Source organism: Nipponia nippon, unplaced genomic scaffold (genome assembly GCF_047370975.1).
Source record: "Nipponia nippon isolate SJK-2023a ecotype South Korea unplaced genomic scaffold, ASM4737097v1 scaffold_2, whole genome shotgun sequence".
Taxonomy (NCBI): Eukaryota; Metazoa; Chordata; class Aves; order Pelecaniformes; family Threskiornithidae; genus Nipponia; species Nipponia nippon.
The window spans coordinates 61,626,281-61,650,700 of NW_028262336.1; the positions used below are offsets into that span (position 1 = coordinate 61,626,281).

The 24,420-nt window shown below is 41.6% G+C and overlaps 1 protein-coding gene and 1 long non-coding RNA gene across 7 annotated transcripts in view; both read left to right on the top strand.

The window, feature by feature from the left end:
• LOC104019340 (interleukin-1 receptor type 1) overlaps positions 1 to 20,708 on the top strand; it is a 37,406-nt gene extending 16,698 nt beyond the window's left edge. For 5 of the 6 annotated variants that reach the window (XM_087756881.1, XM_087756879.1, XM_087756883.1 and 2 more), the window contains 9 exons: positions 1,155 to 1,344; positions 2,414 to 2,588; positions 3,195 to 3,257; positions 3,811 to 3,876; positions 9,832 to 9,952; positions 12,440 to 12,585; positions 14,188 to 14,331; positions 15,395 to 15,559; positions 17,056 to 20,708. In XM_087756881.1, coding sequence (XP_087613007.1) covers positions 1,155 to 1,344; positions 2,414 to 2,588; positions 3,195 to 3,257; positions 3,811 to 3,876; positions 9,832 to 9,952; positions 12,440 to 12,585; positions 14,188 to 14,331; positions 15,395 to 15,559; positions 17,056 to 17,432 — 1,447 coding nt within the window. In that variant the 3' untranslated portion in view covers positions 17,433 to 20,708. The remainder of the gene's footprint in view (positions 1 to 1,154; positions 1,345 to 2,413; positions 2,589 to 3,194; positions 3,258 to 3,810; positions 3,877 to 9,831; positions 9,953 to 12,439; positions 12,586 to 14,187; positions 14,332 to 15,394; positions 15,560 to 17,055) is intronic. The other variant, XM_009472587.2, reaches the window with a different exon arrangement.
• A 1,211-nt stretch (positions 20,709 to 21,919) lies between these two features.
• LOC148055805 (uncharacterized) lies at positions 21,920 to 23,630 on the top strand. Its single transcript, XR_015705003.1, has 2 exons — positions 21,920 to 22,283; positions 22,763 to 23,630. It is a non-coding gene; the product is annotated as an uncharacterized LOC148055805 (long non-coding RNA).
• The last annotated feature ends 790 nt before the right edge of the window (positions 23,631 to 24,420 follow it).

A 24,420-nucleotide genomic window follows, 5' to 3' on the forward strand; every position in this document is an offset into this window, starting at 1 on the left:
CCTTGAATGTTTCCAGGGATGGGGCATCTACCCCCATGGGCACTAAAATTTGTTTTAGTAGTGTGCAGTTGTGTGTACTGGTGTGCGTATAGTACACCAGTTATGCTGAAGGGGTTTGGGTTGTGAATGTAGTAACAGTGATTAGCAAAAACTTCCAGTGAGGCACACCTCACAGGACTTTGCACCTTCCTGCTGCGGAGTCGATAACGAAGCTAAAATTGGAAGTTAGAAGAAATGTAATCCTTTCAAAGCTACCCAGTTAAATAATTTTAATCTAGCCTTTCCTGCTATGTTTCTAGTTATTCTAGCCATGAGATGTGTTCCTGTGGGCACCTCACATCCCTGGCTTGCATAATGTTAGCAGGACAAAAAACTTCCTAAAGTTCAGTTGTGTTAACTGTAGGCTACATTTTGTGCATCAGTTGCTTAAAGCTTAATTACAGAACTTGTCAAGGTGCAGTATATAGAAGTTGAAGCCAGGACTGTCAAAACATGCAGTTCACTCTTCTTGAAACTTCTCCTTTAGCATAGCATTGAGAAACGAAGAGTTGAGCAGTGAATTAATAGAGAGTATTCCTTTACTTCTGGCATAGGCTTCTGGTTTCTAGTGCCATCTCTCCTCTGCAGAGCTACTGTACCACATGTTCTTGCGAGCTCTCAGCGTGAAGTGTTTTCACATTTATATTGCACCTTGATATATATGTTATTCAAAAGCTTTGTCTCTCTTCAGCTAAGAGTTACAGCCTATTTTTCTTGATATGTCCCTCCAAGGAGTGCTGAGATGAACCCATCGTCTTCTCCTGTTTGTTTGGCACCGAGGGTGTTCCAGTGCAGATATGTTTTGGGTTACCCTCCGCTACTGTGTGTTAGCAAGGCTGGGTTGGTGCTGTGACAAGCCCTGGCTTCCCCTCCGGTGCTTCCAGAGCAGACTCCACTTCTGCTCACAACACAAAATCAGAGCTTATTCCCATCTGTCTCAGTCTGGAACAGGGGGTGAGGAGCTGAGGGTGGTGTTTAAGAGCTAGGGGGGGAGGTAGCAGGGGTGTTAGAGGCAAGCCTGGTGGAGATGCTGCAGTCCCTCTCCGTAAACTCGCTGGCTTGCTGGAAACAACGTTATTGTTAATGACCTGACTTGTCTGCTGTTCTCATTACAGGAGCCTTAACCACTCTAACAAAAAAACTATAAATTTAACAGTTTTTAAGAACGATAACGGTTTGTGTTTTAACGAAAAAATGAAGTTTGAACAAAAAGTGGTGAGCACAAATACTGGAAAGATTATATGCCCTGATCTAGAACATTTTAAAGATGAAGACAATAATCAACCTGAAGTACACTGGTATAAGGTATTGTGCATGTGTATTTCAGATATACAAGATAGGAAATATTCTATTTAAAATGTGTTATGAAGTAACTGTGAAAAGCAGCTTTTGGAAGGGAAGGGTTTTTTTTCTACAGTTTGAGTAAGGCATCTGCCTTGCTGTGCTATTGGGGAGGTGTAAGGAGGTATGGGAGGCATATTTTAACAAAACAATTGTCCATTTTTGGATTGCAAGCTTTTTCAGAGTGAAAAGCATGTCTTTTGGTTTGTTGATTTGTGAAAATCTAGTTTATCCTTTGATTATTTTATGTAGATAAGAAGTTTTAAAACTTGTGTGTTTCCTTAAATACAAGGCTTTGCATAATTATTTCAGTTTTGCAGAATATTAGGCTTGTCCTATCTGTTGATCATGGTGTGGTATTCTTATGCCTCTTGCTCTGATTCTGCCAAAATACTCTGTAGTCTATGCAAGCTTAGAAACATGTATTTTGTCTGTGTTAAGGTGAAATTCTTAGTAGCTCAACTCTTAATTCTGATGCTGGTATTAAAGTAGCTACATGGGCCTGTACATGTAAAATAACCTTGGTGCTGCACCTATACATCTTCTTTTGAGATTAAGTGATTCTAAACTGCTTATAGGTCAGGGAAGAGAAGGAAGTTTTTCACTGTATTTGCATTGCCACAGAAACGGTAATACACCCAACAGCACGAGGCACTGCTACAGCAGCGCTCATTCATCTCGGTGAAGTAGCAACGCAGGCATGTATTCTCATAAACTCTGCTATGTGTGTAATAACTTTTATTACACCTGAAATAGATAACTGTCACTGCCTTTGTTAAATAGCTTGAACTAAAACACAGCATTTGAACACTTAAAGAATTGGCTGCAGTGATTTTTTTTAAAAAGTGCAAATGCAGCAAGACAGCATCAGGCTTCGTGTTACAGCGTAGTGACGCTTGGATAAGAACCCACATCGTGTCTTTCAGAAACATCAGTATTTGGCAAGTATTTTAATAATCAGTAGAGTTCAGTAACTTATTTAATTATCAGATTATTAGTTCCCTTAAATCAGAGGTACTTTTGATATATTTAGGAGTGTAAGCCTGGATTTCTTGAAGACAAGCGACTTCTTTTGGCAGAGGGTGAAAATTCTGTCTTGATTTACAACGTAACTGTACAAGACAGAGGAAACTACACATGCCGTATGGTATATACATACATGGGAAAACAATATAATGTTTCACGAACCATAAGTCTAGAGGTTAAAGGTGAGTGCATTGAGGTTATTCTCTTCTCTTTTTGGCTCTGCTGTAGATGTTTGTATGCAGGCATAAGCTACTTGGCATGTTACTTTTCAGGTCTGTGAAATTACAGTTGCAAATCTTCTTTAATTAATTTTTTCCTGAATGCTAAAATTAAAATACAATAATGAATGTTGCCACCCTTGAGCATTGCTTCTGAGGAAGAATTATCATAGGAAAATGAGAAATGCGGGGTTAGGAATGAGAATTAGGAGGAGGCAGTGGTTACTGGGGGAGAGGGGGTTGTTTTCACTAGAACAAATAATGCACCATTAAATTAAATAAATTTAAAAAAAAAAAACAGGGATTTTTGCTGAGACCATCACAGCAAAACACCTGCTTGTGGCCCTGTTGGTGAACTTGCTTCCACAGTTCACTAGGATCTCAATTGATGGGAAAGGAGATGTGACAAGCTGCATAAATGCTATAAAGTTGAATCTTCCTCTGGAAAGGATTGGCTTACTGTTAGCACTTGGTTGTGCATTTGCGCATCTGACAGGACACGAAGCCGCCTGTCTCACTCTCCCAGTACTGTCGTTTATTGCTGTGATTGTTGTGATTGCATCTTTGTAGGCAACGTTGCTGATGACCTGACCAGTAACATGATAGTAGTCCTGTCGGAAAAGTTGGCTGGAGGTAGAGTGTCCATCTTTTTAGATTAAATCAAAATTCTGACTTCAGATAGGTAATACCAGAACAGTGGGTTGTTAGCAGTGAGTCTATGTATTGTGCAGAATGATACAATTCCAGCCCAGTTTAAGTGTGTGTTTGTTTACTCTGTTACTTAAATAGCTATTCACCTGGTCTAGGAGGTTGTCGATACAATCCATCTTTCTTTTCCTTATGCATCTCTCTGACAAAGTTAATTGCATTTTTTGGTTTTGTTTTTGTTTTCTCATTTCGTATTACTTTTATATCAACTACTAGTAAATTTGAGATTTTTTTTTTTAACAAGTATTTTTAAAGTAAGCTAAAACCTTTTGTTAACTTGGAAGCTAAAATAGAATGATTTGGATAGAGTACAGCAAATCTCTTGGGATATTTTCTGTTGTAAATTTGAAACTGATAGTAAGTATGGAGCTACAATAGTACCAAACAATAAAACAAAACCATTGTAAAACTATCAGTTGAAGTAAGTTGTGGGACTCCTCTTGCCTGAAGACTTTATTTTTCTCTTTGTTTCTGTTAGAAGGACCACTGCACATGATACCAGAGTTTATTTACCCGAAGAACAATACAATTGAAGTAGAACTTGGTAAGTAGTTACTATTTAAGAAGTCATTAATATTCAGTAAAACAAATAAGCTCCTGGTCTTTCTGAAATAACACGTGAACAGTTCCACTGACTTCAGCAAGAGTGGGAGATAGGCACATGGATTGAGGATATCTGGAAGACAGATGATAGAACATGATTCCCACAAGTAATTTGCAGGGGGAATAACTGTGTACCTAAGATTGGAGTCTCTTGACCAGCAGTGTTGGGTGGGATGCATATTTTTTTTTTATTATTGCCATCTGTCCTTTGTACCACTTCTCAGTGTATATGTCTTGACATAGACAAGTTTGCCGATGACAGCAAGCTGTGTGGTGCAGTCAACACGCTGGAGGGTAGGGATGCCATCCAGAGGAACCTTCACAGGCTGGAAAGGTGGGCCCCTGCGAACCTCATGAAGTTCAACAAGGCCAAGTACAAGGTCCTGCACATGGGTCGAGGCAATCCCAAGCACAAATACAGGCTGGGCAGAGAATGGATTGAGTGCAGCCCTGAGGAGAAGGACTTGGGGGTGTTGGTTGATGAGAAGCTCAACATGACCCAGCAATGTGTGCTTGCAGCCCAGAAAGCCAACCGTATCCTGGGCTGCATCAAAAGAATAGTGGCCAGCAGGTTGAGGGAGGTGATTCTCCCTCTCTACTCTGCTCTTGTGAGACCCCACCTGGAGTACTGCGTTCAGCTCTGGGGCCCCAACATAAGAAGGTCATGGACCTGTTGGAGCAGGTGCAGAGGGGGGTCATGAAGATGATCAGAGGGCTGGAGCACCTCTCCTATGTGGTTGTTCAGCCTGGAGAAGAGAAGGCTCCAGGGAGACCTTATAGCAGCGTTCCAGTACCTGAAGGAGGCCTACAAGAAAGCTGGAGATGGACTTTTTACAAGGGCACATAGTGACAGGACAAGGGGCAATGGCTTTAACTAAAGGAGGGTAGATTTAGATTGGATATAAGGAAGAAATTCTTCACCATGAGGGTGGTGAGGCATGGGAACAGGTTGCCCAGAGAAATTGTGGATGCCCCATCCCTGGAAGTGTTCAAGGCCAGGCTGGATGGGTCTCTGAGCAAGCTGGTCTAGTGGAAGGTGTCTCTGCCCATGGCAGGGGGGTTGGAACCAGATGATCTTTAAGGTCGCTTCCAACCCAAACCATTCTATGATTCTACGATATCCTTGATATCTGTGGAAATATGGTTACATATATGTAACGTGCTAGGGTAGTTACCAGTTGACCAGTTCAGTAGCTTTTCTTCCTCTTGTATGTTTCCTGTCTCCCTTCCCTCTCCACAACCTGGATTTTATTCCTCGTTCTAGAGTATTAAAAGGTTTCAGATAGAGATGTTTTGTGAAACAGTGAGCTGCTAGTTGATGGATATCCCAGGTATTGTTTATTTTTGAAATTTCTTAAACAAGAGATTCTGGATATAAGGAATAACTTTTTCCCAGTGAAGACAGCCAGGCAGCACAGCAGGCTCCCCAGAGAAGTTGTGCAGCCTCTGTTCTTGGAGGTTTTGGAACCTGGCTGGGTAAAGCTCTGAGCAGCCTGGTCAGACTTCAGAGCTGGCCCTGCTTTGAGCAGGAAATTGGACTAGAGACCTCCCAAAGTCTCTTCCCAGCCTCATTTATGCTGTGATTCTATGGGCCAAGTATATGGTATTCACGTCTTTTCCTAAGCAAATTTATACATGTTTAGATTGCACCATATATCAGACAGAGTTGTGTTCTACTGATGTAGCCCAGAAGAATGAGTTTTGGAGCTGCTTGAACTGTATTTTTTTACTTGTTTTGCACCAAGAAGTACTGTTTCAAACAAAGTATTTGATTAAAAAGGGCATTAACTGACTTTGGAGAAGTGTGATTGGCCATTTACTAGAATTTCCTAGTACGGGATCTAAGCTGTCTTGTAATCTTTTGAGGAAGAATTATTACCAATTAGGTCAGTAGAGAAGCTCTGAGGAAAGGTTGCATTGGGGCTCTGACACCATACAGGAGCTGAGGCCAGAGCATTGTGGATTATTCTTATGTACATCACATTGATGGTAGTCCCGCATAACACAGCTATTTTTGCTGCTGCTTTTTCTGACATTGATCTTGTAAATACTGTGTATATCAGGTGTTCTTTTCTCATGTTGAGGCGTCATCCTTCTTTTCACATTATGTGAAACATTTTTTCTGGCCCAAATTCTAACTTTGAGTATATGGTATTAAACTAAAGTGAACGGCACTGAAATACCAGTGGGTTTTGTGGTTTTGTTTGTTTGGAGTTGTTTTTTGTTGCAGTTGTTTTGTTTTTTGGTGGTTTGATTTTTTTTCTTTTCTTTTTGACCTCAACAACTTGTGAAAGATATCTCATTCTGAAGTTGCCAGGTTCTGGTGAGGATGAGTAGATGTTGACCAGAATAATGAATGAGCTTTAATAGAAATTATGTTCCTCCAAAGTCCAGAAGGCTTTGTTTTAACAGTGGGAATATTCAGGATCTGATACAAACAGTATTATTTTCTAGACTTACAGTCCTGCAGTCTTCAGATGGTTATTTAATTCTATTGGAAATATTCAGAAATGGCTCAGCAGCCTCTTCTTTTCTGGTAATTACATCTTCTCTGGCTTCATTACAGTTGCATGCCTGAAAAGCTTTATTTGTGCTCTTCCACTGATAAGGAAATTTGTTCACCAGATCTTAGACTGAAATAGAGAGACTTGCCACAGTCATTTTTTTACCTCACATAATGCTAATCTTCATGTGTGAAAACTTTCCTTTTCCTTTGTTATTGTAACTGTGGAAGAAATGAAGTAATATTACGGTGGGGCTTCCCTGTACTGCATCTCCCACCCATTAAAATATCCTGTAAATCTCGTCCCCAGTTCTGACTGGTAATTACTTATGACTTCCCATTTAGTTCAGAAAAATTCTGACCAATGCAACCTCCACTCAGAAGGAGTGCATAGGCCCTTAAAAGGCTCTTTAATTTACTGAAGACATCCTTTAGGATTTTCTAGTAGTTTTTTTGATAGTACTTGCTGAGAATAGAGCAATTACTAGTCCAGGGGCTGCCTGTGATTCTCAGCCTATATTAAGATGTGTTATGTGACCACTTGTGTAGACTCCTTATTTTAGAATAGCATTTGGTCCATATTTGTTATGGCTTGGACACTGCATTAATTAAAAGTTGCTGGTGTATTACTGGATGCTTTAGGCCAGCTAAGATGAACAAACCCAGCCTTGATTGCTTTACAGACATTAGGAAAGCAGTCACACATGAGACTAAAGGAGACACAAAGCCTTCACCCACAGAGTGGGTTTATTGTGGCTACTGAACAACTACGAACAATTCCCTACTACAGGGGGACTCTCTAATGGAAGCTGGTGAAGCTCTTTTTTTGTTTTGTTAAAAAAGGCACTGCCATTCTGTATTGGGTTTGTATGGCAAGGTTTTGGTAGTGGGGGGGGGGGGTACAGGGGTGGCTTTTGTGAGAAGCTGCTAGAAGTTTCCCCCATGTCCGATAGAGCCAATGCCAGCCAGCTCCAAGACGGACCCGATGCTGGCCAAGGCTGAGCCCATCAGTGATGGTGGTAGCGCCTCCGGGATAACACGTTTAAGAAGGCAAAAAAAACCCCAAACTGCGCAGGAGAAACTGCAGCCAGAGAGAGGAGTGAGAATATGTGAGAGGAACAACTCTGCAGACATCAAGGTCAGCGAAGGAGGAGGAGGAGGAGGAGGTGCTCCAGGTGCCGGAGCAGAGATTCCCCTGCAGCCCGTGGTGAAGACCATGGTGAGGCAGGCTGCCCCCCTGCAGCCCATGGAGGTCCACGGTGGAGCAGATCTCCTCCTACAGCCTGTGGAGGACCCCACGGCAGAGCAGGTGGATGCCTGAAGGAGGCTGTGACCCCGTGGGAAGCCTGTGCTGGAGCAGGGTCCTGGCAGGACCTATGGACCCATGGATTGAGGAGCCCAGGCTGGAGCAGGTTTGCTGGCAGGGTTTGTGACCCCGCAGGGGACCCACGCTGGAGCAGTCTGTTCCTGAAAGACCGCCCCATGGAAGGGGCCCACGCTAGAGCAGTCTGTGAAGAATGGTAGCCTGTGGGAAGGACCGAGGTTGGAGAAGTTTGTGGAGGACTGTCTCCCATGGGAGAGACCCCATGCTGGAGCAGGGGAAGAGTGTGAGGAGTCCTCCCCGTGAGGAGGAAGGAGCGGCGGAGACAACGTGTGATGAACTGACTGCAACCCCCATTCCCCGTCCGCCCGCAACACTGTAGGGGGAGGAGGTAGAGAAATGGGGAGTAAAGTTGAGCCTGGGAAGAAGGGAGGGGTGGGGGGAAGGTATCTTAAGATTCAGGTTTTATTTCTCTTTACTCTACTATGATTTGATTGGTAATAAATTACACTAATTTCCCCAAGTTGAGTCTGTTTTGCCTGTGACAGTAATTGGTGAGTGATCTCTCCCTGTCCTTATCTCGACTCACGAGCCTTTTGTTATGTCTTCTCTCCCCTGTCCAGCTGAGGAGGGGGAGTGATAGAGTGGCTTTGGTGGGTGCTTGGCATCCAGCTAGGGTCAACCCACCACACATTCAAAAGTAATATTCTCTGTCTGGTACCTTTAATGGAATGCTGGGAAAAAAAATCTTGTCTCCTATTAGATGCCTACCTGTGAGGCAGAACCTGGAAAAACCTGTATGGACCTGGAGACACCTGTATTTTTGAATGAGAAATGGCAGGAGAAGGTTGTGCAGAAACTTAATGGTACATTCATAAATGTATAGAAATCGAGGGCATGGAACACTTAAGAGGTTTTCTTCCTTTTGAATTGCTGTGCAATGCGCTAACCACATCTTTAGAAAAAAATCATTATTGTGGTGGAAGGACATGAGGGAAGAGATTGGGGAGCATCTGTGATTTCTATGTGAACTCTTTCAAGTAACTGCTTTGCGTGTGAGCTAAAGGTTTATTCCATACTTTTGATAGAGACTGTCCCTTGGTGGAAGCATCTAGATCTGATGTGGTTCTAGGAAACGAAACACTGAGATCTTTACATAGGTGAACTGAGAGCCCACCTTCTATCAAATCATAACTTCCATGGGTAAAATACAGAAGGAAAGGACTCCAAGAAAGCTGCTTACCTTCCTGTAAATGGAGCCCTCTGAGGTACAATGGCAATAAATATATGCTGCAACTTGGCTTGCTGTCTTAATACTGAGGCATTTTGTAGGATCTGGACTGTTGGTGGCAAAAGAGCTGAGTGACAGGTGAGCTTGCTCTGGGAGCAGAGTGTGAGGGTATTCAGAAACCGTCCCAGTGGACAGTGTTGGCCAAAAGACTCTGATCTGGAGTAAAGATATGCATGGTCACTAAAAATGCTCCAGGGTGTAGTTGTCTACACATGGGTATCTCCATATGAACTAGGGGCCTTAATTCATACTATTATCAATGGGGGCTCAATTCAGTTGCCTACACATAGATGTCTTGTGCTGTTTTGGGTGGTCTGCCTACTCTAGCAGTGCAGGTTTCTTGAAGGTCTGCAGTATTATCTCCCACCTCCATATGGATGCCTTGGATGCTGGAGAGCATCTCAGATGTCACCATACTGTGTACATGCAACTGGTTTGAGCACTGAGATCTGTCGTTGTAGTCTGGAGAGCCATTCAGTTGATAAGGTCCAGGTGTCTACTTTAATGTGAGTGGACTCCAGCAGAGCTGAACTCTGTTACTGGCTTAGACATCTAGCTCACATGTAGACATGAACATTTAGACACCTACATTTAGGGTGGAATTTGTATCCAGACTGGGGACACCCAAGTGCAGATTACAAATGGATGAGTTTTAAGGTCTATGCTTTTCATAAGGTAAGTGGGTTTTTCAGTATCCCTCCTTTCCCCAGCTGTTCCCTAATCACTTGATCCTGCTTCTGTTACAAGACCTTCAATTGCTGTATTTAAATGTTTTTTGTAGGCTCTCATGTAGTTATGGAATGTAATATATCAAGTGGGATAAATGGCTTGATTCCATTCTGGCAAGTTAATGATGAGGATGTTGATAGCTTTGATAGCACCTACAGGGAACAGTTTTATGAGTAAGTATCCTTATACATTGAATTGTAAGTGCATTTCTAGGTGAAGTAACCTGCAGTAATTTGCAGTGAATTCGCCATAAAGTTGACTACTAGTCAAATGTCAGTAGTCATTGAAAGACTGATTAGAAGTCTGCATCATGTACATTATACTCTTACTGCTTGGTTTTAAAAGAAAAAAGCATTTTATTATAAATACTGATGTATCTGATAAAAATGTAATGAAGCAATCATATGTAGGCTTTTATAATACTGTTGTGAAACATAGAATTTTGTAAGGCTTATTTATGCATTTGTTCTTATGCAATCCTTTTTGCTAATAGATTAAAGCCTGCCCTGTAGCATTAATATGGGAAGGATAGATTGTTCCAAGACAAAAAAATCACCCCAGTTATTTTTATTTGTGAAGTTGGTCCTTTTCTAAGTACAGACACAGCTGCTAATCCTCAAGGACACAAAGCAGAAGCTCTTGTTGCAGGACATTTAGGGTCTTCTTATGTTCGGGAAATTTAAACACAAATTAGGCTGATAAACCCAGCAATTTCTTTTGAGAGAGCAGGACCTTTGTTACTCAGTGACTGGTCTATGCTGTAGCAGAGTGTGGATATACTGTTTGCTGTCTCATTGTATCAATCACAGCTGTTAACTATAACCCCTAAAATGTAGTGTAAAGAAGAAAGGAAAAAAATCTCAGCTGATCAGTTCACACTCATGCAGAAGCATTGCCGTCTCCATGAAGTGCCATCATCAGTGCAAAATATGGCTAGAGAGTTATGTTGCAGACCGGTTTTAAAATTATCTTTTTCATTCCTCTGTATCTGACCTCCAGAAGGAATCTTAGTTCTGCTTTGTCCCCAGCTTCCTTTAGGGAAGGTGATTATATTTTCATTATAGGTGTTATACTTTCATTATAGAACTGTATACTTGTTGTTTGCCTGTAAATATTAGGGCCTCAGCTTATGGTGTCTAAGGCACAGCTAAGTCCATTATTTTTTAGGGCATGAATTTTGTCAGCTTCAACAGTTAAGACACATGTGCAGCTCTCTGTTTAAAGTTATTATAACTGCAGCTTCTTCTGAAACCAACTTGGTGCTGCTATTAAACACATCTTCCTGAAAAGTATTTAATATATTTAACTTAAAGCAATTCTATGTTAAGATTTTTGGCTTGCTTGGAAGTGATCTCCATTTCTAATCACTACCCTGCCTGATAATTTTCCCATATCAGAGATGGAGATGTGCGAAATACATCCTGTGCAAGTCCTAATTAGGATTAATAGTTCAAAGTTATCCAGTATCAGAGAAATTAATCTAATATTAATAATAATGTTTTATCTAAAAAAATAGTAGCAATTTCTCAGCAATTAAATTTGTGGAGCATTTGCTAGTAGCAAAGCACACTGTAGGCATGGCCAATGTTATGGACTTGAGGGCTTACACCTAGGAGGTAACTCTTCCTCTGCTGGGAGGAAAGTTAAAACTGAAAGGGATCTCCTGAGATTGTCTAGTCCAACCCCCCTTCTCAAGCAGGGTTGGATAGAGCAGGTTGCTCAGGGCTGTGTCCAGTTGGGTTTTGAATATCTCCACAGATGGAGACTTCACAGCTTCTCTGAGCAACCTGTTCCAGTGTTTGACCACCCTGACAATAAAAAAGTGTACAGATGGAATTTCAGATGTGAAAGCATTTCAGTTTGTGCTCATTGCCTCTTGTCCTGTCAGTGGGCACTACTGAAAGGAGCCTGGCTCCCTCTTCTCCACTCCCTCCCGTCAGGTATTTACACACATTGATAAGATTTCCCTACCCCCACCTGCACCTGAGCCTTCTCTTCTCCAGGCTGAACAGTCCCTGCTCTCTTGTATGGCAGATGATCCACTCCCTTAATCATTTTCACGGCCGTGCACTGGACTTGCTCCAGTAAATCCATCCATGTGTTATACTGGGAAGCCCAGAACTGGCCCCACTACTCCAGGTGTGACCGCACCAGTGCTGAGCAGAGGGGCAGGATCATCTCCCTCAGCCTGCTGGCAGGGTTCTTCTTAATGCAGTCCAGGGTGTCTGGGAACTGGTCATTCCTCCTCAGGTGCAGGATTTGCATTTTGCTTTTAATTTCATGAGGTTCCTGTCAGACAATTTCTACAGCCTGTCACGGTTCTTCTGGATGGCAGCATGACCCTCTGGTGTATCAGCCATCCCTTTGAGTTTTGTATTATCTGCAAAACTGCTAATGGTGTAGTCTGTCCCACCCAGAAAAAACAAACAAACTAACAAAACCCACCCAAAATCAAAACAACAACCCAATGTGTATGGAAAATGCCAAGTCACCTCTGGTCATGAAGCTGTTCCTTACAGGTTTATTGTGTTTATTGTGCTTCACTGGCTTTTTAGGTTTATAGAGGTAAAAAATGAATCTATCCTATATTAAGCACGGATATGTCAGTTTTTCTCTACAGATGTTTCCTTTTTACCCTTTTTTTTTTTTTTAAATGACAGAGAGGGGATGCCTCATGGACTTGCTGTATCTGGAACAAAATTTAACATTTCAGAAGTAAAAGTAAAGGATTATGCTCATAAATTTTTCTGTCACTTCATATATGCTTCTCAACAATTTACGGCCTACATCAAATTGGAACGCCCAGGTAAGAGATCTCATCTTGATAAAATGGTGATTAACGATGCTTACTTCTCACTTAGTTTGACAACACCCTACTTGGAGCTAAAACTGCGTGATGGACTGTTGTGCAGAGTGGGCAATGCAGCTCAATACCTTTCTTTGTGAATTTTTTGTCATATTCTTAGCAAAATTAAAGAAAATAGCACTTTTAATTTGCTTTGTCTTCTCTCATTCAGTATTTTAGGAAATACTAATGAAAGTCTCCAATTTATTTGAAGCAAGTATGAGACCTCAGTGTAATACTGTGGTTCATTTTACACAGTTGTACTTAAAGAAGGATGTGGATCAGAGGAGATCATGTGTCTAGAGGAGCAGTGAAAATTGCCAATTCTCTAAAAGAGCTGGGGGGGAAGACATAACTAAGTGTGGAAAAGACTGTCAAAAGGACATGAATGTGTATGCAGACCTGGTTGTCTTATCCTTCAGTAACAAGTAATGGGCTCAGATTGCCAGGAGAAAAAAAAAAATCTATTTATATAGTAGGAGAAAGTCTAACAGTGATGATAGTGAAGGAATGAAATAGATTGCTTGGAAAGGTTATGGACTTCCCATTACTGATGCATGTGCTGTGTTATCACCTTGTAGATAGGCTCATGCATGTTGATTGGGAGCATCCTGGCACTTGTTGGAGACCCCAGTCTTGTGCTCAGAGACAAGGATAAGTTTGACCTATTGCTGGCTAGCATGAAATTTTCTTTTTAGTAGATGAACTTAAAGGTAAAGTGAGCTTTAAAAACTCAAATGCAAGGCTGAAGAAGTTAATTCTTTTTATTTAAAAACAGATACACAGAAAAGCAAATCACTACATTTTTAAGTGCCCATTTTTTTCAATTTAGCTGCAGAAGAGCCTCTGGTCTATTGAGCTTGTATTGAGCTGGCTTTGTCAACTGTGAGGCAATCCTTTGGCAAATGTTATTCTCAAACTTACCTTTAACTAGCCACATTGTAAACAAATAATTGACTGAAAGTGGATCTGAGCTCTATCTTGTTACATAACTATAAGTTCTTCATAAAGATTGTCAGGGTAGGATTATAACCTCAGAAATCCTTTCATATGCATGAAATAAAAAAGGCAGTTTGTGGAGGGTGTTTGTTTGTTTTAAGGACAACAAATCTATTAAGCACAACAAATTAGTAGGTTCAATGACAGATCTTCGAAGAGGCTAGAGACAATGGAAAGCTGGTTGGTCTGGGGAGAATAACATGGTCAGGACATCGCCTCCCCACCTCTGACTTTCTTGCTTTCTGACTGATAAAATTTTGTACAAGGGTTCTTGCTCTACTGCTGCACTGTGATATACGTCAATATTTTGGTGTTTCAGCTGAAGAGTAGCCTCATTTGTCACATTGCTAAGGTATCTTTTCTCTGAAAGGTAAAAGTAGGCTTGTCAAATAACAGTATTTGCAGAAAGCATGCACGAAAAACTTTCAGTCCTATTCATTCATGCCTTTTTTTTTTTTAAAATATACTTTAATGACTAAACATTTTTGAACATATCTTTTGTCTTTCTCCAGTTCTAGTGTATAACTGTTTTGTTTTCTCTCTTCTTATTCCACTCTACTACAGCTCAGAACATTCAGCATTACTTAATTGGAGGAGGAGTTTCTTTGGTATTTTTAGTATTTTTTACTCTCTTTATCTACAAGATCTTCAAAATTGATATTGTGCTTTGGTATCGGGACTCCTGCCATCCCTTCCTGGGTAAAAAAGGTACATTTGTGTAACAGTGCTGTGTGTTGTAATGAGCCTCCACCTTCCCTTGCAAAGCAATGAGTTAACCTCATGGACTGTGATCAGTCTTCCTTGGGATTTTTGAAAGGATAACATGTTTTTAGGATGTATAGAATCAGTTGAGATAACAAAAGCATCTACAGGGCAAAAATCAGCAACTTTCCAGGAGTCCAGTACTATCATTCCTTTCCCTGAAGACCCACTTCAGTGGTTTGAATACTGTTCTGATAGCAGTTGTTCAGGCTTCTTTTAATTACCGTTCTTACAGAAAGCAGTAATACAGTGGAATTGTTGCGTGCTTTTTATTTTCCATAGACGAACCAGGACACATTTCACCATCTTTTGTTTTCTATTTGAAGGCACTTCTGATTATTTTACTCTCTGTAAATTCTTGGCATGCAGAAAAATGTTGATAGGGGTGCTGTCTATGGGAGTATGCTGAAGTATGGGTCATTTCCAAACATCTGAGAGGAGGTACATGGCTAGAGAAACAGAAAATATCTTCTAGAGGTATTGAAGTTCTGTAAGACTTCTTTGAAGTCTTTTAAATTTGGTCTTTCTGAAAAGTTTGTTCCAAAATATCTAACACAATTCAGACCTTGAAATTTGCCAAATCCTTTGGTTTTCTTTTTGTGTCTAAGCGGTTGCTGTGTTTTGAAACTGCAGGTTACAAAAATGACATATGAGTTATATGGCAGTCCGAATTTTAAGTATTCAGTTGTACTGCTTGAACCGCTATTTTCCAGATGACTGAGTAATAGCATTTTTTTATTTAGAGTTCAAAAAAGAATATTCAAATCTACTTAATTTTTCACGTCTCTCTTATCTATTCAGATCCAGCATACTGAATTCTAGAAGGCTTGATGCTGCAGATATTTCAGGCTTAGTATAATTATACATGTTTAGATAATAGCAGGATTAGGACCTAAAACAATGATTCAAGTGGGGAAAAAACAGAGTTTAGAGATTTTTGTTTGTTTGCTTGCTTGGTTTTGTGTCCTTAGAATCCATTTTTATATTACTCCTATCGCTCATTCTTTAGTTTCAGATGGGAAGATCTATGATGCTTATGTTCTGTATCCAAAGAACAGAGAGAGCTGCTTGTATTCATCAGATATTTTTGCTCTGAAGATACTGCCAGAGGTCTTAGAAAGACAGTGTGGATATAACCTCTTCATATTTGGGAGGGATGATTTACCAGGAGAAGGTAAGCTATCTGAAGACAAATTACACTTGAGTTTTCTCATTGGCAGCTGCAAATACAACTCAGAAACAGGCAGTCAATCGGATGTGATTCTAAATATCTCCCACCGTCGAATGAGCTATGATTTTCTTATTCTCTCTGATGGAGAACGACAAATACAGCACTGGATGTTCCCATGAAGTCTGCTTATCTCAGCCTTTCCCTTGTCATTATTTAGCTCTTCCAGTTTTTTCAATGTCTGGCTAACCTAGACATCTGGAGGTGGAAGGATGCTGAGGGGAAGAGGAGTTGAAATTGTGGTTGTGAATGATGACTAATGGCAGGAAACATGGAAAAGTAGGTCTCATGAGTGATGTGAAAAGAGCCCGTTGCTTCAAGGTGCCATTTGACAGGATGACCTCTCTACTATTTCATTTTTATTTACTCCGAGAATTGCTGTCAAACCAGTGGAATCCAATAAAGGGTATAATGCATGCTTAGACAGTGCAGATGGAAAAAAAAGAATACAAAGCAACACTAAATTATCAGGAACGATCAGCTGTATCAAAGACTACTTGTCCCTAGTGAAAGTTCTTACAAAGCATTGCCTTCCTTGCAAGGCTTTACAATCCTTGTGGAGGTTTTCTCTGTGTGCATATGTGCATTAAATTTAAATTTCTAGGATCTGACACTGAAAATTGCAAAGTCTGTCCCATTAACTGCTTATGTGAGGTGAAATGATGAGTCATCTGAATCCTTCCTGGTCTTACGGCTTTAAAAAGATAATACTGAGACTGAATAAGTTTGCAGACTAGGCCTTAAATAGAAGTTTTTGTTTTTTTAAAAAAAAACGGGTGTGAACAAACCTACATGAGGTGGTTTGTGGATCACTTTTTTACATCTGAAGGCTTTTGGCAGTGGTTTGAGAAGGAAGGGTCCCCTGAGAAGTAGAATCTGAAGTGCTGCTTTATTTTTCTAGCTTGAAAAAATGCAATAGTCTGTTCTAGGGTTAACCTGTATGGTTTTTGTGTGGTATTTACCGTATTTTGCTGGTTTAGAATTAATTGTCTGGAATGCCGTTGAAGGGAGGATTCTTTGCTTTCTCTTCCACTTACATGTAACAAAGAACAGTTAAGCATATCAGAACAAGCCGTTTAAGGAAAAAGGTCATAGTTTTATCTAGGCCTATGGTTTTGGACCTTTTTTTTTTGCAATTGTACCTATGATGATAATAAAATGGCATTAGCAGGATAAGTAGTAGATAGTTAGTAGCTCTTCTCTGTTCATGCAAAACAAGAATATAGACATGCAGTCTGATGGCGTCATTGTGTTGCATTGGCCAAATCTCTACTTGTTGGCTAGCCCAATGTAACTGCTTGCATGCTCTTATCCTGTCCCTGTTTGTGAGGTAAAGTGTGTTGGCTCAAGTATCAAACAGTGAATGAACCAGCTGCAACACGTTGGTAACAAAAATAATAGAAACACACAGCCTTAATTTTGCACAACTTCTTTCCCTACAGCTGTGATCAGTGTTGCTGATGAAAAAATCCGTCAAAGTAGAAGAGTGATAATTGTTTTAGTACCAGAACCCTCCTGTTACAGTATTCTAGAAGATGTGTCTGAAAAGCAGATAGCCATGTATAATGCTCTTATCCAAGATGGCATTAAAGTAATTCTCATTGAACTTCAAAAAATACAAGATTATGCAACCATGCCAGAATCCATCAAATATATTAAGCAAAAGCATGGGACTATCCGATGGAAAGGGGACTTCTCAGAAAGGTCTCACTCAGCCAGTACCAGATTCTGGAAGAAAGTGCGCTACCACATGCCATCCAGAAAAAATGGATCTTCATCAGGATTGCATTTGTTACCAAAAGACTTTAATTCTCCCTAAATAACAAAAGAAAAATGACACTTAATGACTAATGCAGTTCACATAGTTGGTGATGGATTGATTGAAGGTCACATGCATCTGTTTTGCGCAGACAATCTTATCCAAATTTTCTGGATTGAAGGTACTACAACTTCATCTACAGATGTGAATCATTTTTATTTCTGGCCAGATCAACAGGATGCCTTGAAATGTCGTCAGTAGCACAGTGATGACATGGAAACCATGTAGGAAGTATATCAGGCCTTTTCCAAGCCTTGCACTGTGATTTGGTGGAATTCTTTTGGTGTTAAAAATGGAAGAGGAAAAAAGCTATCAAAAACCCAGAAAACTTGCATTTTGCAATTAAAGGTTGAATATGAAGGGAACTATATTAATTATAATTGTGATATTATGTAATGGGCATGGTTGATGCCAGTAAATGTTTTTGTTTCAATTTTTTTAATGAAATGACACAAAACTTTTTTGTCACAAGTTCATTATTTGCCTTGCTCAGTTTGCTGAAAGATAAATCCTTCTGTGTTACTGCATCAGTGTGTTATCATCCAAGAGAAAAGATAAGAGACAATCCCAGTCCCCCAAAAGTGCTATTGAGCCTGACAAAGCATAAATTCACTTCCCTGATCTTTTTTACATTTTAAAGAACTGTACCATTTTTAGTCACTTTTCATAGAATCATAAAATGCTTTGGTATGGAAGGGACCTTTAAAGGTCATCTAGTGCAACCCCCCTGCAATGGGCAGGGACATCTTCAACTAGATCAGGTTGCTCAGAGCCCCATCCAGCCTGGCCTTGAATATTTCCAAGGATGGGGCACCTACCACTTTCCATTTTCCCATGTAGACACTGTAAAAATACCATTGTAATGCTGTACTGAGTCAAAAAAATTAATCTTAAAAAGATTTTTTTTTTTTCCCCAGTTAGGTGGCTTAATATATTTGTTCTTATTTTACCCCAAGTGGAACAATTAGCTAATGACAGAGACTCTCTCATGGGGAGTACAGGATGGCTGGCTTCATCTGACTTAGGGACCAGATCAAGGGACTTCAGGGCACCCACTTCTCGTGGGTTGCTGTCGCTGAAGGAAAGCAGGTCTTCCCTCCTGTTCCCAGCCAGGGTGCTGGCTCTAGCATTTGTCAGCTCTGAAAGCTGAAGCTGGCTGAACAGATTGATGTGGCAGAAATCGTTCTTTTCCTTGGGATAGTTTTCTCCCAGATTAGCGAGTTTATCTGGTTCCTGGAGGGTTCAGAGTGCAATGGGAGAAGAAAAGGGGTGGTGGAACCATTCTTTTTGGCTCCAGATGTGTTTAGAAAATAGAGCTAAAATAGCATTGTTGCCCAGTGCTCCTTAAAGTGAGGGGGAGAGAGAGATGTCCTGTGTTACCCCCTGCAGCTGCTTGCTGTTCTCCTTTCCCTCTGCCCTGATGATGTAAGGAATCTGAGCTGACTCTGTACTGAATTTGGCTGGGGCTGGATGAATTGAGGCTGGAGTCGCAGCTACCAAACAGCTGCTCAGGAAAGGAAGTTGTTATAACTTACTGTGCATGTTGAATCCTTTCTCTTTCCTTTTTTTTTTTTTTTTTAAAAAAAAAAAAACAAAACAAAACAATATTATGTATGTCACAATTGTTAACTCTGAAGTTGTGTTTGACTTGTGTGTAGGCAGTGATGTAGTTTGTAATGATCTATTCTTTTTTCAGGGGAGGGAATTTATTTGATTGATTTTACAAAATTATTAAATCTGTTTAATGCCATGTTTATAGCTATGAATTTTATAGGAGCAGGAGATGTGAGAGCCAAACTGCCTGTACTTTTCAGTCTGTCCTTGAAAGCTACATTTTTAAGTTATGAGATCTAGTGGTATATGGAAGCTTCAGGATTTGACTGTTACTGCCTCTAACTGCTGCGTGCAACTCTGAATTCCTTTGTGTGCCCTATCAGCTTCTCTCGTGCAGCACCTTTTGCTCTCCTCCTATTCAGACTCCAGCCTATCTTTTTCCATGCAGCTCCCTTATCTTGGAACAAGCAACTGACTATTGTGTCAGACTCCCATCACTTTCTAAGCTGTCCTTGAAGGCTGTTGCTAATGCAATATTAGGCAGAAATTTTCCCTTTGAGTGGGTCCTTTGATATCTCTGCTTTTTCATCTGAAAAAACTCATGTTCTGCATCCTTCAGAATTTGTCTACTCATTTTGACACTGCAGCGTTGGCTTTTTCTTCTTTCATGGCTCAAGCATTTATCTTCTTATGCCTCCATCCTCAACCAAACAAAACCGATAGTCTGAGGTGCCATCCCACGGAAGAACTGCCTAGTGAACGTGCGATGGTGTGACCCTCGTGTTCTGCCTGATAAGTGACAAAACCAGTGGAAATAGGTTCCTCTCCCACCTAAAGTGCTTTGGTTACCTCGGTGTATGCTGGAAACTTGAAATTGTACTTCTGAGAGACGGGGCCTTCTGAACTTTGTGAGTTGAGTATGTGTTTGGCCAGAATGGAATAAGACTCTCTTCATTTCAGGATAGGAGGGAAAAAAGCGCATTTCCAACATCAGATTGTTTCAAACTGTTATGGTACTGGAGTGTTGTATTGATGAATGTTATGTATGTATAGACCAATGCACATGCTTATATTCTGTTCTCATTCTGTGTTTTAGTCAAGACACAAGTGTCAAGGGAGGATCAGTTCTGGTCATGAAGACCCACATTCACTTAGCTGTTGCACGCAGTCTGCTTTTAAATATGGTGTGTGTTCAGTGACAGCCTGTTGTAGGGTAAGAGAGCCTTGAGATCCATCTAAAGTTGCTGAGGTCCATCTGAGCAAGGCTAATTGTTACGGTTCACATCGATAGAAGAATTTAGTAGTACAGAAGCTGTACGGTTTGCTCACAGAACTCTTCTGTAAGAAGATCCCTATGTCAAATGTGAAGACTAGACGCTGGAAATATGGTATTTGTACTCTGAGGGTATAATACTGGCTTGGCACTTCCACCATGACAGCTCGCAGTATGCAGGCCAGCCAACAGACTTCCAGCAACCTCAGGCCTCCTGAATTATTTTTGCTGACTGGAATAGATTGAGTGAAAAACTGCTACTTGTTATCCCTACCTTGAGGGATAGGAAGGTTATTTTACTGAGCCAAAATACTGTTTTTTAAAAAATATTTGTTCCTTTTGATATATTTATACAAATGATGCTGAAGTTTTCATGTGTGTTATGTAAAGGCACTTTGAAGAAGGGTCCATTTCTTAATTCAATAAAGGCACTACATATTTTTTTCTTACAGCAGTGCTGGGTTTTTTTTCTTCATTCCTCCACTAAAGCATGCTGAGAATGAACAATGGCAAACAGTCTTGACTTGAAGTGTCTTGAACAAGGGTGCTATATTAGATCTTCATTCAGGCTGCTGAATGTGTGGGGGGGAAAGGGTCTCATTAACCATTGTGTCAGTCTGGTCTTGGCACAACATTAGCACTAACCACCTTGCCCTCCCTGGGCAAATGCGAGCCATGAGCTTGGCTCTGCTCTGTCCTGTACTCTCCTTGCAGTGAGGTGAAGCTAGAGCAGCCCCAAGGCTGCTGCCTCACTCTCTGGGACCAGCACAGTCCCCAGCAGTGCCCCACTGGGCAGCTTTCTGCTGCAGCTCTGCAAGAGCTGGGAGAAATGCAGGAGACCTTAAATGGAGGAAATGTGAAGGGCTTCTCAGCAGCAGTGGAGAGGCAGCCTTCTCTGCTTGTCTCCCTGGGCAAGCCCTGATGCTCTGATCTGCTCCAGAAAAGCCAGAGCCTTGGCAGTGGGGCGGTAGGGGCTGGTCTCGCATGAGACCTCATGTTGATTTCAGAGGGGCTAATGTGCTTAGCATAGGGTTTACAGAATAATTTTCAATCTGAATAGATAAAAGGAGCTTATAAAAGTAGGAGTCTTAAATTTGGTCTGTACTTTTTGCATTCTGATTGTTTTGAACTTCTTGAAAGCTGTTACTGAATACCATTTCTGACCCTTTTTCTAGTACAAGTAATGCCAGCTCTGTTTACTTGCTAGTTTAATCCTGGGTTTGTTTTTTCATGCAAGATAGATAAGCAGATAAAAAAGCCATTAGAGGAGTTCCTCTAAAATGAGTTTATATATACCTGTGTAACTCTCACAGTAGTTGTTTTTCAGAATCCAAGAATTTAATGTATTGGGTTTGCATGGCAAGGTTTTGGTAGTGGGGGGCTACAGGGGTGGCTTCTGTGAGAAGCTGCTAGAAGCTTCCCCCATGTCCAATGAAGCCAATGCCAGCCAGCTCCAAGACGGACCCGATGCTGGCCAAGGCTGAGCCCATCAGCAATGGTGGTAGCGCCTCTGGGATAACATTTGAGAAGGTGAAAAAAAAACCCTGGGCAATTGCAGCTAGAGAGGGGAGTGAGAATATGTGAGAGGAACAACCCTGCAGACACCAAGGTCAGTGAAGAAGGAGGGGCAGGAGCTGCTCCAGGCGCCGGAGCAGAGATTCCCCTGCAGCCTGTGAAGACCACGGTGAGGCAGGCTGTCCCCCTGCAGCCCATGGAGGTCTATGCTGCAGCAGGTATCCTCCTGCAGCCTGTGGAGGACCCCACGCTAGAGCAGGCTCCTGGCAGGACCTGTGGACCTGTGGAGAGGAGCCCACACCTGGAGCAGGTTTGCTCGCAGGGCTTGTGACCCTGCGGGGGACCCACACTGAAGCAGTGTGTTCCTGAAGGACTGCACCCCGTGGGAAGGACACACACTGGAGAAGTTCATGGAGGACTGTCTCCCGTGGGAGGGACCTCACGCTGGAGCAGGGGAAGAGTGTGGAATCCTCAACCTGAGGAGGAAGGAGCGGCAGAGACAACGTGTGGTGAGCTGACCACAACCCCCATTGCCCATGCCACTGGTGGGGAGGAGGTAGAGAAAACCAAGAGTAAAGATGAGCCTGGGAAGAAGGGAGGGGTGGGGGGAAGGTGTTTTAAGATTTAGATTTTTATTTTCTCGTTACCCTACTCTGATTTGATTGGTAATAAATTACACTAATTTCCCCAAGTCGAGTCTGTTTTGCCCGTGACGGTAATTGGTGAGTGATCTCTCCCTGTCCTTATCTCGACTCACGAGCCTTTTGTTATGTCTTCTCTCCCCTGTCCAGCTGAGGAGGGGGAGTGATAGAGCGGCTTCAGTGGGCACCTGGCATCCAGCCAGCATCAACCCACCACAGTTAACTTCTGTATAACCAGCAGCAATAAGTCTAATTCTATTTTTAGACTGTATCAGCATTTTCATGTGAAATTTCCCAAGTGAAGTATTTTCAAGACCTGTATTGATAATGCTTTTGCTTTTTTTCAGGCCTAATCTACACTATACGCCTGTCTAAAACCCAGGCAAGGGTTCAGACTGTAAATTAATGTGTGTTTGAAGGTCTTATGCATTTGTTGCTTCCCCTTAGGAAGGAGATCACTATAAGCAGCACTTCCATGCTGACAGCAGAACAGCACCAATTCTTTTTAAACAGGAGGTTGTGGACAATTTGCTTCTGCTAAGATGCTCTTCGTTCCCCACCTCTTCCAAGATATAGCACCTTTGAACTAAGTCGGCGTACTTAGAGATTAAAAGATCGCAGTGGGAACAGTCAAGTCGGAGAAAATCACTGTTCCCTGGTAACTGGACTCAGCATGGTTTACTGCGAGAGCTAAAGCCAGCCTGACCAGCAGGTTTCCTGCCTGGACTAGAGGAACAGTAGGAATGTGGTCAGTATTGTGACAAAGCCCTCCCATGTGAGCTTTTCAAGTCTTCTACATTAGCTTAGACCTGTCCTCCTCAAACCTATTGCAAGCGAAGCTTTCCATTCGGTAAGGAGAATAAAGAAGATCTCGGTGTGAGGCGAGAAAAGCTAATGTAGCTCTTGGATGTCTTCACTGGTGATGAACTTAAAGGGAAGCAAGTTAACCAAACCCTAAGCCCCTGGATGAAGCAAGAGAAAGAAAGAGGAGTGAAAAAAAGAACTGTTGACTTCAGGCGGACACTAAAGCAGACATCCAGGGAATCAGTCTAATTTCTGCATGTAAAATGAACTCGGGAATAGGATTTTAAAAGGAGGTTATGATGTTTACGATGTAAAATTCACAAGTTTTGTCCGTTATATTTTGGGTTGTGCGCATTCATTGTTTGAATGGTTGTCTTGCAAGAGTATTAAAGATACTCTTCAGCACCTACATACTTTTTTTCTGTAGTTTTCTGCTTGCTCTTTTTAAAATTCTTGTTTGGTTTTGTTCCCATTAAATGGATGCTTGCACTCTCTAAAAAAATACAGAGAGACGATTTGAACAAGGCATTGCATAATTCATGTTTAGTGTTTGCAGAGAACGGGCGCTCTCTTCTTACCGATTGTCTATGAACACCAGGGCCCCGAGGGCGCTGATAAGCCTTACTGGCCCTCATCAACCGCGCCTTGGGCCCAGGAGGCCCATTTTAGCCCACCCTGCTTCCTTGCTGGGGACACTGGGACGGACCCTGGCTGGGAGGAAGCTGCCAGCCCATGCGGCATCCCGATGGTTAGGTAGTGCAGTGTCTCATTATCAAATGAACTTTAGCTTGACTTGGTACAGCAGTAGAAGCCAAATGCCTGTGATGAGAGGGAGCCAGTCCAGAGCGCATCCTCGTGAGAAGCTGCTTTGGTTTGTTCTTGCAGGTGCAGACTAGGGGACCTGTGCAGGTGGCACACAGGAAGGAATGTCTCTTTCCTTCTGATTTGGATTTTGTTTCTAAATGCAAGAAAACAAAACCAACCAACCAACCAAAAAAAGCCCAAAACCCAAACCCCCAAAAAAAACAACAAAAGGAATTCTACCCAAAACTGAAATGGATTTTGTGGGAGTAATTCAGGAATACTTTTATGTTTCTGTTCCCAAACACAGGTGGAGCCTTCTGTTCTGATTTTAACAAGGTTAATTTTGCAGTGGCTGGTACCTGTCAGAGATGAGCATCTCTAACTGCCTCAAGAATTA